The sequence below is a fragment of the Rhopilema esculentum genome, chromosome 11 (genome assembly GCF_057945365.1).
Source record: "Rhopilema esculentum isolate cy_ngs chromosome 11, ASM5794536v1, whole genome shotgun sequence".
Classification (NCBI taxonomy): domain Eukaryota; kingdom Metazoa; phylum Cnidaria; class Scyphozoa; order Rhizostomeae; family Rhizostomatidae; genus Rhopilema; species Rhopilema esculentum.
In genome coordinates this window covers 3,644,767-3,660,682 of record NC_142825.1, presented here as the reverse complement: position 1 = coordinate 3,660,682, position 15,916 = coordinate 3,644,767, and the positions used below count along the sequence as shown (strand labels likewise).

At 37.9% G+C, this 15,916-nt stretch overlaps 2 protein-coding genes across 2 annotated transcripts in view; both read left to right on the top strand.

Annotated features, from left to right (window-relative positions):
* Positions 1-399, top strand: part of LOC135693431 (laminin subunit beta-2) — a 19,288-nt gene extending 18,889 nt beyond the window's left edge. The window contains exon 18 of the mRNA XM_065211916.2: positions 258-399. Coding sequence (XP_065067988.2) covers positions 258-278 — 21 coding nt within the window. The 3' untranslated portion in view covers positions 279-399. The remainder of the gene's footprint in view (positions 1-257) is intronic.
* Positions 295-15,916, top strand: LOC135693429 (uncharacterized). Its single transcript, XM_065211914.2, has 15 exons — positions 295-1,459; positions 2,319-2,685; positions 3,205-3,372; positions 4,241-4,414; positions 5,093-5,305; positions 5,819-6,050; positions 6,598-7,031; positions 7,833-7,979; positions 8,718-9,003; positions 9,508-10,292; positions 10,462-10,692; positions 11,060-11,218; positions 11,947-13,073; positions 13,404-13,538; positions 14,010-15,916. The coding sequence occupies exons 1-15, from the start codon at positions 776-778 to the stop codon at positions 14,514-14,516; spliced, it is 5,649 nt and encodes a 1,882-aa protein (XP_065067986.2). The 5' UTR covers positions 295-775; the 3' UTR covers positions 14,517-15,916.

The following is a 15,916-nucleotide window of genomic DNA, read 5'->3' as shown; positions in this document are numbered from 1 at the left end:
ATACGCGACAAACCCTCAACATTCTTTCTACTGGAATTTTTTCAGGCCTTAAGAGTCAGTTTCTGTGGGTGGATATTTGAGTTACCCATAAGGCTATTAGGCGGTTATTCACCCTGTTAAAATTTGAATTTGAATATCGCAGTTTGTTTGGCGAGGAACGGCTCAGCTTTTGTCTGAAGATGATTACTATTGACTGTGGATTTGTCTTTGAACAATGCAAACGATTGTATATTTATCGAAGTCTTTTGTTTTCACAGTGTTGCCAGGGGAACCATTAACCGTCACTCTGTAAACTTGAATGTCATGGCGTCTCCTTTCAAGCAGGTGATACGGTCTTTGATCGCAGTTTAATCTGTGAATTCTGAATTATTTCTGTTGCTGGATTTCATTTTTGCAGAGGAGGAAGTACCAAAACAACAACACCAGGGAAAAGGATTTTCACCCTTGTATTTTGCACGAAGTTTTTGGTGGCCTAATTTGGATTTCTTGTGTACATGCGAGAATCTTGGAGGAAACGTGAACCAAATTTGCAAGCAGGTTCCAGCATTTTTCGAAACATCGGATAATCTTTCCTGGAATTCACAGGAATTTCGAAGCAAAATATGTCATAATGCAAGTTTCAGTGAATACATTATCCTTGTGTCTTGTTGTTGATATCAGCTGATAAGATTCGATGATTTCCTCCTGTTAAGCTGCTCAAATCGTTGTTAATTCGCTGCTGTTTTCTGGTTGGAATATTTATCAATCGGATCATCATTGTTATTTTTACTCTTTAATGAGTTTAGAAAGTATGGAAAGACTGTTGAAGTCTGAGTCACGAACTTGCATATATTTTGTTTTGCTTGCCGGTTTTCTGTCATTTTTGAGACCTTCAAATGGCCAAATGTCGTGTCTAGATGGCAGTTCGAATCCGATCGTTTGCATGCCCGGACCTGAGAACCTGGTGATGGGTAGAGTTATTCATGCAACACCAAATACAAGTACTTGTGGAAATCCAGCTTCTGGGTACTGCAGACCAAGGCCAAATCGAGTTTGTGACATTTGCAGTAGCTCAAATCCAAGCAAACAACATGGCACCCAGAACATGCAGGACAGTGACTATCCATCAGGGTATTGGGGGGCTGTTTATAAACCCACCTGGTGGCAATCAATAACTTGGTGGGATGCACAGCAGAGAGGTCTTTTAATTGGTAACACAGTGAAAGTAAATCTAACACTGTCAATGAACAAAAGCTTTGATATCACAGGTGATATAAAGATCACTTTTTACTCATCCAGACCAAAGGCAATGATAATAGAAAGAAGTGCAGACTTTGGAAGGAGCTGGCAGCCTTACAGTTACTATGCTGATAATTGTGATACCAGATTTGCAACCCCGATTCTGAAAAAGACATCAGCAACAATTGTTGACAACTATAGGGCATATTGTGAAGAAAATCGTAACACAGTGGCAGAACAGGTAAAATTCTATGAAACTTTGTCACTTCCTCATTTTCTGTATTTCACTGGACCTTGAGAATCTGGGATAAGAAAGTTTGCTACATAACGAAGCAATGCCAACGGTAGTGAGATAACAAACAAAGCTGCTGGAGTCCCCCCCCCCAATAATTTTCAAACTGTAATATATTTCCTTTTTAACGGTGCTGAGAATTAGAAGGAATACAATGGGCAGCCCCCCCCCTTGTCAATATTGTAAGAGGCGTTATAGAACACTGAATGGTAGAGCGAGAGGCAAATACTAACGCACTCTTACATGATCATCTATTTGCAATATATATAGTTAAATGTCATGCGACTTTTGATTAACAGCGCATGCGTGACCTGTGGCAGGAGAGTAAACCTGTTACAATATGAATTTCCTTCCAACAGCATTGCAAATTCAAACACAACCAAATTAAAATTTTAAAGTGGAATAGTCTATGTACTTTCAGATTTATATCAAGCCAGATATCTCAAAGTCATTTTATTTAAAATGGATTGTGAAAATGATTTGACAAGTATTTAGATCCAAAGAAAAAACATGTGACAGAAGAAAGAACAAGGAACTGATAAATCATTTCGTATCAGGCCTTTTCATTTAAAATTGCAAACTAATACAATATAAAGGATTAAAATGACAAAAAAAGAGGGGGGTAAAGCTCTCCAGAGTCACTAAATCTACCGTAAAATTTGAAATTTCTTGCTTTCCTGACTCTTTAATAAATATTGCCTTTGCCCTCCAAACTTAACTTCCTATGTCCCCCTGGCTTATAGATCATACATTGCAAAATATCAATGTATCAAATGCGATTCATGTAGGATTTTACCTTTCTTCCTAGGGTGTCATCATATCCTTTAACCCAATGGCATCATTCACAACTGCAAACTTTTGGGAGTCACCTGTTCAGACATATATCAAAGCTACAGATGTTCGTATCAGGCTGGAATACCCTTGGACTGATGGTAACCATGTCATAAATCAGGAGTCTTTTCTAAACCAGTATTATTATGATGTAACTGACCTCAAAGTGTATGGCAGATGCCATTGCAATGGGCATGGAAGAAATTGTCATGGTGTGCTTAACCAGCTTACTTGCGAATGCTTCCATAACACGGAAGGGGTTGATTGTGAAAGGTGCCAGCCACTTTATAACAACAGAACATGGCTTGCTGCTTCCGGGCCGAGCAGTCCCAACCCATGTCAAAGTAAGAATTTTTCTACAATTTGCTAAATAAATTGTGAACTTTTGCATGATGTATTTATTGTATTTTAATATAATCAAAGCAGCATTTATTCAAACACAGGTGTTGAAGGAGGCACTTCTCAAAGTAATACAGTTTGAAAGCTTAGTCAATGACTCTCTATAATGCCAAAGTGTTCCAAGAAAAACTTGATCAAATCTACTTTTGCTCTCTTTATGCTTTCAATAACCTCATTTTAAAAAAACTAACAAATTATTGACAGACTGGCTCATTTGGCGCTCATGTTTATTATAAGTGATTTTGCTGTCTACACCCAGTTAATCAAATTCTCCAACTTCATTGCCAAATCAAGTACTCTCTTGCTTCAAATAAAATGTAGTTGTTGCTATGGATGTAATTAAAAGCATGCTTTCCTTTATAATATTGAATTGTCTTTATTGTTTGAGATAGCTTAAATTGTTCTGCCTTTTTTTTGTTAGTTTGGTTTTTTCAGTCATCCACACTTCTTTTAATCTTTTTTAGGATGTGAATGCAATAGCCATGCACAAAGTTGTGTGTTTAACTCCACTCTTGGATTTGGTGTTTGCTCTGATTGTAAAGACAACACAACCGGATTCTTTTGTGATCAATGCAAAGATCAATTCTACCGAAACATGAGCCTGCCACTTAGCCATCCTCAAGTTTGCTTGTGTAAGTCCGGTAACATTTGAGCTAAAAAGTTGCTTTAAACAACATACAATTGTAACGGTTAGGATTTTATATTTATTCAATTTAGTAATGTTCCCGTTGCATTTTAAAGTCACTTGTTTCTGTAAGTCCTGTTGTCTTAGTGAACGCCTTTTTTATGGCAACAATGTCTTTCAACATGTAGTGTGAAGCTCACATTGTCCTGTTAATTAGCTTCCGTTTATGTTATTAGTATGTGTTGATCACGATATAAGTTAGTTTTTCTGTTGGATCATTAGAGTAAAGATCAAAGAAGGAGTATCTTTTGTGGGTTACTTGTTCGGGGCTAGTTATACGACGGTTATTCACCGTCATGAGAAGAACCCTGATCGTTACACAATGAATTTGGTTATCAGATTCAATTTGAAGTACCAAATCTAAGGAAAAGTGGTTAAATCTGTTTCTTAGTTAATGTTTAAGTTTGTCATTCTTTCGATAATTTGACAAGTATTTAGATCCAAAGAAAAAACATGTGACAGAAGAAAGAACAAGGAACTGATAAATCATTTCGTATCAGGCCTTTTCATTTAAAATTGCAAACTAATACAATATAAAGGATTAAAATGACAAAAAAAGAGGGGGGTAAAGCTCTCCAGAGTCACTAAATCTACCGTAAAATTTGAAATTTCTTGCTTTCCTGACTCTTTAATAAATATTGCCTTTGCCCGTTCGTGCTAAGTTTGTCATTCTTTCGATAATCAAGAGCTGTTCTTTTGATAAATGGATCCTATAAAATTTATTTGCTGTCATGTCATTTGTTCCAAGTGTATTTTCTCAATTTCATGTTTTGTATGCCTCATAAAATTATCATTAGCATTTTTTCAATTTACAGCTTGTGCCTGCTTCTCTTTTGGAAGTATAAACAATGGCTCATGCAATCAGATGGCAACAGGGAATTTGACGATTGGCCAGTGCTATTGCAAAAGCAATTTCACTGGAAGACAGTGTGATCAGTGTGTGGATGGTTTTTATGGAGTAACCGTTCCACCCATAGGGCAATGCAAAGGTAAGGGCTTGGAAAGTATAGATGTAGGTGTTGGTTGAAAGGGGAAGGCACGTTTTAGAGAGCCAGTCACATTACTGAGAGTGTCTTTCTTTCTCCTTTCTGTAGAGATTTTTCTAAATTAATTCAAAAGAACATAATGACGGTACTGAATTATTCTTACTGCTAAAAATCCTCTTCTTCTGCGGAATAATAAACTCGTTACTCTTGATAGCTATGAAAAAAGGACCAAATTTATGAATGTTCAGTCGTATTTGTAGACACCTCGAAACCATAATTACCGTTTGTTGATGGTAGGAGGCTTCAATGAAATAAGTTCCACAGCAGGGTCAATAATACCTTTTGGGCTGTAGGGGTCTGTTACAAAGAAAAGGGAAAAGTTTAACTATAATACCATTGAGATAAAGACAAAAAATTGCTACAAGAAAATATTTGTGGACACAGACAAATAAACAAGTCATGCCCTCTCGCCCTCTACTCAATTCAACTATGAGATATGCCTTTGGAAAAAGCTTTAGTCTTTTGGTAAGTGATAATCATCTGTTACATGTTGAAAAAATATTATCTTACCATGTTCATGCAATGAGAAAAGTGACAGTGTGAGACCAATTATGTCATTTTGACTTCCCCTGAGTTTAAAATGAACCCAGTTTATTCTAAAAAGTGCTTTCATTCTTGCAGCTTGTGGATGCTCAAGTATTGGCTCATTCAACGGATCGTATACATGTCACCAAGTAACAGGACAGTGCAACTGCAAGCCGTCCATAAATGGCATAACTTGTGACATATGCAGAGATGGCTTTCATACCTTCCCTAACACAACTGATGGACAGTGTAAGAGATGTGTTTGTGACATTGGTGGTGCCTACAGCAATGTCTGTAACAAAACCTCTGGTAAGTATGTTACAAAACTGATTGTTATTAATTATTTTGTATCACTTCTTCAACTCCTTTTTGGAAGTTTTTTGCCAAACTCTGAGCTGAGGTTGATAACTAAAATGAGATAGGCCTTGATGTCTTATTCTAAGTAATTGTTACTAAACTCTTAAGTTGAAAGAAATTACTGAACTCTCCACGAATTTTGTCTTTGAATCATACCTGGCCGTGTAAAAAAGCCGTAATTTAAGCAAAATATGTCCGTTTTTTCTGCCACTCTGATGTAGCACCCCATAAAACTCCCCACTTAAAGATTATCATTTAATTCTCGCGAGAAGTTGCCGATAACACATTTAGTCTTTCAAATTGATGATAGCAAAGTATCATTTCCTTTTAGTATTAAGACGAATTTCCTTTAAAGACTTTTATTCCCAGCTCATTGATAAAATGTAAGCAAATACTAGTAAAACCCTTTTTTCATAAATCCTGTCAGAAGATGGTATTAATTTAGACTTTTTACATTAATTTTAGGATCATGTTACTGCAGAAGTAATATCGAAGGAATGTCTTGTGACTCGGCAGTCAACGGATATTTTGTACCTTCATTTGATTACTTGCTGGCTGAAGCTGAAAGTTCTTCTGGAGAGTATAGCATAATTTCGGATGTATCTGGTCACGGCACCAATTTCACTGGTTTTGGATTCGCAAGAATTCGCTCTACTGGAAGGCTGACGGTCTATTTTCAAACGCAGTTCACATCCAGGTAAGAATATTTTGCTTTCAATCTCTTAGTAGTTTTTTTGTTAAAAGGTACAGAATTGTAAGCAAATTAATACTTGCTTAATTTTTAACAGACAAAGTGTGAAAAAGATATTTTTAAATTTGGAGTAACCTTTTTGTTCTTTCTCTTGGTCTTTCCTTAGAAATTATGTATATGAAGTCTTCTTTCCCTTAAAGATGCACCCCAATGCCATCAAAGTGGCACAAAAAATTGTTTCAGTCCTTATTAGATTGTTCATGCCATATAAAATTTATTGTACTTTTGTTTATCTTTAATTTGTCTTATCTGAAAGCTGCAGGTAACCAGATTTTTCAAAACCTTGGGAGGGGTACTTTAGTTTCTGTGGAATTCGACTTCGGGAACTATTTTCCATGAATTCATTCGATTTAATTATATGCTTTTAGCTTTTGGCATCTTTTTCGTTATATGATTTACATAAACGAACAACTATTATTGAGCTCTTTTTTCATTACTTCCAATTTTTACTATGTATCCACTTATTTTTTTTACTGTTAATTTTTTTTATCAGATTTTTCCTGGTCATGCGATATAAAGATGTCCAGCCCAATTCAGTTCAACTGCGAGCCGACGTCCACTACAACAACCACAATTCAAGCCTTCCTGTGACCTCGTTTAACATAACCCTACCTGCCTCCAATTCATCAATACCTACGTCACAAATTCACCCAGATGCTTTTACTTTATTATCAAATAGCAATTACTCAATCACGTTTTCCCTTGTAAATCCACCGAACACTAACCAGTCGATTGACATAGATTCAGTAGTGTTGATGTGGGATTTTAATGAGACTCGTTTCTACCAAAATGCCAATGGAACTATGAGAAATGTATCCAAAATATGCTGGGAATCAAAGCAACGAATTGGTATCCAGTCACAAGAGATAGTAGAATGTCAAAGGATCGCATTTTCTGTAAATACGGAAGTCTTCAACGGATCTTTAGGTACGAATTCAACTTACGAATATGTATATTATCTGACATGGGTGTAAGAAATAAATTTTTCAAATTACTGCTGTGGTTAATCTTCGAAGAACAAAGAGCTTCGTAGAAACGCTATGGGGGCCTTGAAAACAATGTACGTAATCAAATAGAGAAGAAGATGAAACAAGATCTTGAAAGCATAACCCCTCAGTGACCCAAATCTCTAGATTCGTGATATAGCGAAAGATCTATGATAAGATGTCTAGATATTTAATATGCAGATTGCCCCCAGGTAACATTTTCGCCTCATTGCTCAACAAGGGCTCAAATCATGAGGCAAAAGAGGAAGTTTGTCTTTAAACATCATGTTGCTTGAGTTTTGTTTTCGTTACAAAAGATGGGCACAGGAACTGGCTGATACGCAAACAACCTACAGTGCCTGCCAAAAGTACTTGGAACACCCAGCAATTTACGCTGCATTTGATATCTTTCATTCCTTTCATGAAAAAAAATTGCTACTTCCGCCCCATTCCCCCTAAAACAATGTTGATGATTTAGAGAAATATCATAAAAGAAGCGCAAAAGAAAGTGCTTTCCTAAAATCCTAACCCGTTTGATAGTAAACCAAAATTATTCTGTAGGGGAGAGGGGGATGATTGGTTTGACCTTTGAAATTGATGTCAGTGTTCCAAGACTTTTGGCATGCATTGTACTAGCGTTATCATTTAATTTCTCGCCATTATTTTTAGTGATTACTATTCAAACTTCTAAAGTCCCTTTTATATCTGTGATGGTTAATCTATATGACGCGATTTCCTTTAGCTTGTGACTGCAATCCTATCGGTTCGTTGAACAGTACGTTTTGTGCCAAGAGCGGAGGACAGTGCCAGTGTAAACCGGGTGTGATGGGAAGGAAGTGTGACCAGTGTCAGGCCGGCTATTTCAATTTCACCAACAATGGATGTTCAGGTAGTGTTTGTTTTCTAGTTAAAACCTGTCTGGTTTTTGCATGTTGCTACATTAAATGTGCATGTCCAGTTAGATTTTTATTAAGGAGTCAAAATATGAAAATTTCTTAATGAAAATAAAATGAAAGACTGCTTCTTTGCAGAGCCATGTTTTAAAAGTCTACTCTTAACTACTACTGCAATAATTTTGTCCAATCTTAAGAAAATGTTATCCAAGTTTTAGGGAAAACTCACTCATGGAATGAGTTAATTTATTTATGACGTGAACTGTGTTTGAGCACCTTTCGATTTGAGTATTTAGCATTAAGTGTCACGTGTGCATGCTTTTTTGAGAATGAACTTCATTAGACAATGTCAATCAGTATTAGCTGCAATATTATCTTCTCTTTTGGTACACTGTTCTTGATAGTAACAACTTCTGTTTATATGGTTAATTTTGAAAACTGAGACACTTGATGGAACGGTTAGCTAGCGTTGTAGGAGCCAAGTAATGCGATCTTTTACAAGCAAAATGATTCTTATTTCTGTAACCGTTACCATACCTAAGATTTTCAATTCTTTTCACCCATTTGCGTAGGCCCTATCTGGCAAAATAGCCTACCGATCTCCATTGAAATCTTTTTGTCTTTTCCAAGACTGCTTTGAAGTATCCTAACTTCATTCATTACGAAAACATTCTTATATTGATCAATTATTGGTCAGTTATATTTGCGTATCAACGTCACTTCTCATTTTCCAGCCTGTAACTGCACAGAGCTTGGGTCATCGAGCTTAGTGTGTGACGTCATAACAGGCCGATGCCCCTGCAAGCCAGGTGTCGTCAATCGAACATGCAATGCATGCAGACCGAGTTTCTTTGGTTACCAAACGGGAATCGGCTGCCGAAACTGCTCGTGTAACTGGGATGGTTCTGAATATATGTTTTGTAGAGAAGATGGTAGTTGCTTCTGCAAGAACACGACAACAGGTGCAAAATGTGACATGTGTAAACCATTGTTTTTCAATTTCACTGCTACAGGGTGCTCGTAAGTATTTATCGGCGACTTTTTGTAACCTTGCAGTTTTGCCTTGCCGTTCTAACTCTGTTGACACCAACAGTCAAAGTATATCAATACCCTATTATATTGTTTTATTAATTATATCTGATTTTCATTGTTCTTGGTTTTTCTTGCCTTTTTTGTTCTATTTTCTTGTTTTTTCTTGCCATTTTCTTTGTCTTTTTTTCTTTCTCTCGTTTCTTATTTTTGTCTTACTTTTTTCTTTGTTCTATTTTCTTGGTTTTTCTTGCCATTTTCTTTGTCTCTTTTCTTTCTCTAGTTTCTTATTTTTGTCTTGCTTTTTTCTTTGTCTTTTTTCCTCTTTTTTTTATTTTTATTCCTGCCCTTGTCCTCTTTTCTATTTTCTTTTTTTTGTCTTGCTTTTTGCCTTTGTCTGTTTTCCATTTTTTGTCTTTCTCTTTTTCTGATCTTGCTGTCTACCCGTTATTGTTTATGCATTATAGTTTGAATGCCAAATTTTCCATTACTTAGGCCATGCAACTGTGACACTTCGGGCTCAACAAACTTGCAGTGTGACTTACAATTAGGAAACTGCTCGTGCAAATCAAACACTGAAGGTACAAAATGCGACCGATGCACAGCAAATACATACAACTTGCAAGCAAACAACTCATTCGGATGTCAGAATTGTTTTTGCTTCAACAAGACTGGCCAGTGTTCGTCTGCCAGTGGAATATACAAGTTCGATGTCCAATCGCAATTTGTGAATACCTCTGATGGATGGAATGTCACAAATACATCAGGTGCAGGAGTTGCATACTCAAACACAGCTAGTGGGTTGTCAGTAGACCTAATTGATGGTCGTTTACTTGTGTTACAAGCACCTAGCAAATACTTAGGAAATAAGCTGTCGAGTTATGCCCAGACCCTGACAGTAGGGTATACATTAATACCAAGAGCCGGAGTTATAAATTCTTCTGTCATTTTGAGCATCACATTTACACATTCGGACAACAGTGCTGTTTCTTTGGGCCTAAATGCAAACTCTTCGCTGCAACAGCAAACGTCCACTGTACGCCTTCAAGAGCATAACGCTTTGACGCGGATTTCAACCTGGAGTTTCCAGCATATATTGACGTCTGTGAAGCAACTCAGCATCCATATCAATGCAATTGGTATTTCCACATTTGCTATCCACAAATTCGAATTGGCTTCGACATCAAATCAAGCGATGTCGTTACAACGATCAACGTTTGCTGAAAATTGTTCATGTCCGGTTAACTTTACTGGAACGTCATGCCAACAATGTGCTCCAGGTAAAAATACATTTACATCTTTTATGAATAGAATCTTCTCTATTCCTCTTCCTTCTGTATTCATCCTCAAAGTATTCATCCTAAATTTCAACACTGTCTGCCTTGATTGTGAAATTCTTTTACAACTGTCGTATTTGCTAAATAATTTACAATCTTCCTGTCCTCTTAGGTTACACAAGAGAGTTCCCGAATAACGGCTCCTACAAAAACTGCAAACTTTGTGCGTGCAATTCGCGCTCAGTTTCTTGTGACCCGCAGAATGGGATCTGCAGAAACTGTCGCATTGGAACGGAAGGAAACTACTGCGAAAGATGTCAGTCTGGCGTTCAAGAGCCGGACTGCACGCGGTGCATTCCGGGATTTTATGGGCTAAACGACACATCATTTCCTGGATGTCGACGTAAGACTGGACTTCGTCGTAATTTAAGCATATCTATCATTTAAATAATCTGTCAAGAAGTGACGGATGAATTTTCCGTGTACAATCAGATATCTACGGGAAGACGCGGGTATTTTTGGACGAATTGAAAAACTTATATGTTTCCCAAATGGCAGCTGATGTTATTGGAGCTAAAAACAATATGTTCACAGCAACTATTAAGTCTTTTTAGCAAACATTTAGTGTAATTTTTCTCGTCAGCAGTGACAACTTCTTTCTCTGATGCCTAATTTCGCCATTTAGGCAAAAAGGTGCCATGATTTTATGTTTCTTTCACTCACTAACTTTCGAAAGAACTACTTTTATCGATTTTTACATTTGATTCTAGCCTGCAATTGCATGTTGCTGAATACAATTGGACAAAACAGTTCTGTCTGTGATGAAATAACAGGGCAATGCGATTGTAGACCAAACATTGGAGGGAGAACGTGCAATCGCTGTGCAGAGAATGCCGCTAACATTACCAATCCAATGCGAGGATGTCAAAGTAAGTTCATATTTTTCTTGGTTGAATATAAAAGCATCCAGGTGTTCGACTTTTAAAAAACATCTACTAATAAAGACTTAATGATTTTGCTGCAAGTTCTATCGTACTTAATTAAGCAGTAAACAAAGATTTCGTTAACCTAAAAGAGTTCGGTCATTTATGAGTTTCTTTGCAGTGTGATTCTGGATGCGTTGGACACACAACACAAAGCTCTTTTCTTCGTAGACATACAATGCTGTTTTTTCGCTTTATGTAGAGAAAACGATATGAATCAAAACTGACAGTAAAAACACTGTTCCCTAATGTTCTTTGCCAGCCAACGAACAAATAAATATCAAATAAAATCAAAAGCAGAAATACCCCTATGGGTGGGATCTGCTATCCGAAACCAGACTTCAAGATCAGATTAAAAAAGTGATGAATATTTTGCTATCCTTTTCCCCTACTTCTGGTTTTAAAATCTTCACACTGTTTTTTGTAATATTTTCGAATTAACAGCTCTGTTTTATGCTAAAATTTTTGAAAATACCATAAATTCTCGAATTGCCCCCCCCCCCCCTCGAAAAAGCCCCCCCCCTCGAAAAAGCCCCCCCCCCTCGAAAAAGCCCCCCCAAATAAGCCCCCATCCAAAATTTCAAAAATAAATAAACCCCCAGGGGGCTAATTCGAGGATTTACGGTATTTGCCCTACACCCAGTCTGTATAAATATTTTCACTCTTTATTGCAGCCTGCTCCGAATGCTATCGTCTGATCCAAGTTGAAGTTCATGCTCTGCGCAGGGACATTGCGAACATAACAAATCAATTGGCCTCTGTCCAGGGTATCGCACAGCTCAGTCTTTCTCCCTCGTTCGGAGTGAGACTCGCACGTCTTACGCAGAATGTCTCGCGGTTAACTGCCAATGCACAGAATTCATCATCAGTTGAAAGTGGGCTAGCAAGCGAACTCACTGCATTGAACTATTCACTGGATGCGATGCAACGGTTGCTTGAAGTGAATGTTTCTAGAAGTCTTAATGAAACAAATGCTGATGTACGGGTTATTAACCAAACACGTGGTCTGATAGCAGGATTGAGGAATTCTATATACGCCCTTCTCTGGGGGAGTAAGTATGTTCTGCAAGTGCATGTTACCCCACAGGTAAACACCACAGAGGCTTTGAAGATTAATATCAGTTCAGCAGCTGCTGGAATGTCGTCCTTATGGACAAATTATCAAGGTCCGTATAACGAAACATCACGGTTGAATAGGGAGGTCCTTTCGCTGGCAGCTAACGCGACATCCACGACAAGCAATATCACTTTGTTACGGCAGCAGACAGAGAATGCATTGAACACGTCAAGAAGGCATCTTCAACAGCAACGGAGCACGCTTCAAGGTCTTAACTTGACTGTCGATGTATTGCTAAGTAGCATGGTTGCCCTTCGGAGTAATATTTCTCAGATATCAAATCTTGCGAACCGGGTCCTTGCGGATGCTGTTGCCCTTAATGTGACTGAGGACCAAAGCTTTACCCAGTTACAATTAAGATACCGAAACCTGCGAAATAACATCACGGTCTTGAATTCCAGTCTATCAGCCTTGAATAACGACTCGGAAATCCTCAGGCAGAGCTTAACAGCAATGAACACAACTGCAGCCTCCCTCCTGGGCATGTTAAATATTGCTGAGCGCAATGCAACACTGTTAGCTACGCAGGCAAGAACTGCACAGGAAACTGCCTCGTCTGCGGCCGCCTCTGCCAGAAATCTCCTTGCAGAAGCTGAGAGTATGTTGCGAATTATGCAGAACTTTAACGAGACTTCTAGTGCTGCAGAAAACATGGCAGCATTGTCTTTGAGGCACACTAATGAGGTATGTAGTTGGCGTACATATCTATTACATCATGTATCCTTATCTTTATGTATCTTTTTGTATTTTGTATTTTTGCTGTTTTACTGATGGCACCCCAAAAATGTTGCACAATGCAGTCGTAATATTTTGAAACAAAGTTCTTCCTTCTTCTAACTTTTCGTCCAAAGGACAATGGCCTTTTGTTTTAAAACAATGGGAAATGTGACATCATCTTATTAAAACAATAGTCTTGCCCCCGCCCCCCCCCCAATATTTGATCAAGTGTCCGCCCCTGATTGTAATTCTAAACATTTAAGTATCTTGGTTAATTCCCAGTGAATATTTTCTTAGGTGAACCAATCCAGCTTGCAGGCGATCCGATACACTGACAGCATCAAAGCAGATTTAGATGCAGCCTTGGTCATCGCAGCTCAGTCCTTGGCTTCCATACAAAACGCGTCTTATATTGCTGGCAATGTATCCCAGGTGAGCGATGCTGGGTCTCTTTTCTTTCAACAATTGAAGTATATTTCCCTCGCTTTTTCAAAAAACGTGTTTAAACTTTGGATATAGGGGCTCAGTCATTCCACGTGGCCTGAATAAATACAGATTATTTCCATAAAATCAAAGACAGTCAAAAACAGAATTTCATCCCCATTTTTTATTTGCTCTACCTCTCGGATTTTCGATTTATTAAAGGTCCACCTGAGACAAACAACTTTGCTTCTTCATGGATATTTTCTTGCTGTTAAAAGTTTGTTTTCAATAGATAGAAAGTCTACATGCCCAAATGAAATCTAACATGATCAGCCAATTCTCTTTGGTTAAGATTTATTCAGTTTGTGCCCACTCTCTTTACACCCTCCTCCCCGTGCTTACCTTCCGCAGGATACTCTTTCCAACTATAAAAAAGATCCCAGGTTATTTTGGTATCATGAAATTTTTCTGAAATTTCAGACGCTTGATAATCTCTTGAACGACTCGAGAAGGCTCATGTCTGCTGCATCCGGGAGTTTATATGGCGGCAATTACTTTGCAAATATCCAGAGAAACGTGTCCATTTCCAATGCTACCTTACAGTTACGCTCCGAAGAATGTCGTAACTACACTTCCGAAGCAAGCACATCTGTCGTAAATGCGACGCACTCTTTGAACTCTGCCAGGAATCTGTCTCAAGAAGTTACAACAAAGCAGATAGAAATTGAGACCGTTGTCAACAGTTTTCGCGCAATTGCGATGCTAAACACTACGGCATTAAGGCAGCTTGAGCAAACATTGAGGCAGAATAGAGAATCTTTCGATGCTTCGAACGTCAAAACGATGTTGACAGCATTGCGCTCTGCTTATTCGACACAGCAAGAGACATTACGCGGGTATAGAGCGACGTTAACTCGACTACGTTCAGACGTTGCGAGTGTCAAAAGTAGAGTCGATGAAGTTTCCACATTGCAGGGCTGTGGGTAGAGGAAAAGCTGGGCAAAATATTGGTTTTTGGATGCTTCTCCACAACGTGCTGGAATCCTAAATTACCCTGGAAATCATATGATGATCCTGGAGTTCAAGCTGACCCTAAACTGGTTTTTATTGTTCCAGATGCATCTAGAGGTTCTTTTTCAAAAGATTGCCCTACGTTCAAAAAGTTAAAATTTAAAACACTTATAAAGGTGGCAATTTAATACATCACCATCGCTACCTGCAACTATTTTTTTACTTTTGTACAAATCTCCTATTTATATGCTTAACGTATATGTGTGTGGACTTCAGCAGTTGCAAATGCTTCCCCTTAACCAAACAGGAAAATATAAAACGTAACAATAACACTATGTTTGGTGTTCGTTTCCCGATTTTGGTCTTTTCATATATGCTGGGAAAACCCCTTGGATTTTATTATCCAAATAAATCTCACGAAGTTACCCTATTAGGGCTCTCGCTCTGATGAGATTCACCCTATATGAAACTGTAACATAATGACCAATAAGCTGAAAGATTATTTTCAAGATAAAAATGACTCCAAAAATCCCCTTGAAATTCTACGGTATCACAGTTGTCGTATTTTCCAGGGGCTAGCTTAGTACAATAAGCGAAACTCTGGTCACCTAGGGTAAAGGTAAGCCAAAACATGCAGCAATTAATGCCTTTTTTCAGAATGCCTCTGCCCGCTCTGTCCTCCAAACTTGAAGGAACTTCAGCGGCTTGGGCAGTCACAACTCTAAAACCCCGTGCTTCACAAAACTACTTGCCCCATCCCTCTGTTCTACTAGGTCACGTATTAAGTAACACAGCAACTAACCAAGGTTGGTCGATGCTTTCAGGAGTGGTTTGGTTGTGATTTTTTGTTCATTTTTACAAAAAGGGCCACGTCTTACAACTTATTTGTTTGCCTATCCACCCTGTAACCATATTCATTAACGTTTCCAATACAAGTTCTAAAGACCAGATTCAACAACACTTATGATATTCCTCTCAAAAGAAAAATTACGGTTTGTATGTGTATCTTTTAACCTATTATAAAGGGACGTTTTAGCTTACTGTGACGTCACAATCGTAATTATCGTGCCCATGCTCCAAATTATAGACGAGACATCTTGCTAGTAATAGTATGTAACTCTTTGCACTGTCTTTCACACGCACGAATTGTAAAATCACGGGGATTTCTATGCGCTGTAAATTTTGCTAGGTGATTGGATTTTAGGTAAAAATCTTTGTGATTATGAAATGTGATTTCTATAGAGATGTAAATGTATGGGCTATATTTTCACAGTTAATTTTTAGCGTAAAAATCAACTTGATAGTTTCAATGTAAATGGTATTGTCTGAAGGAATATAGCTATAAATCATTTTCAATGATATTTGTTTTATTTCTG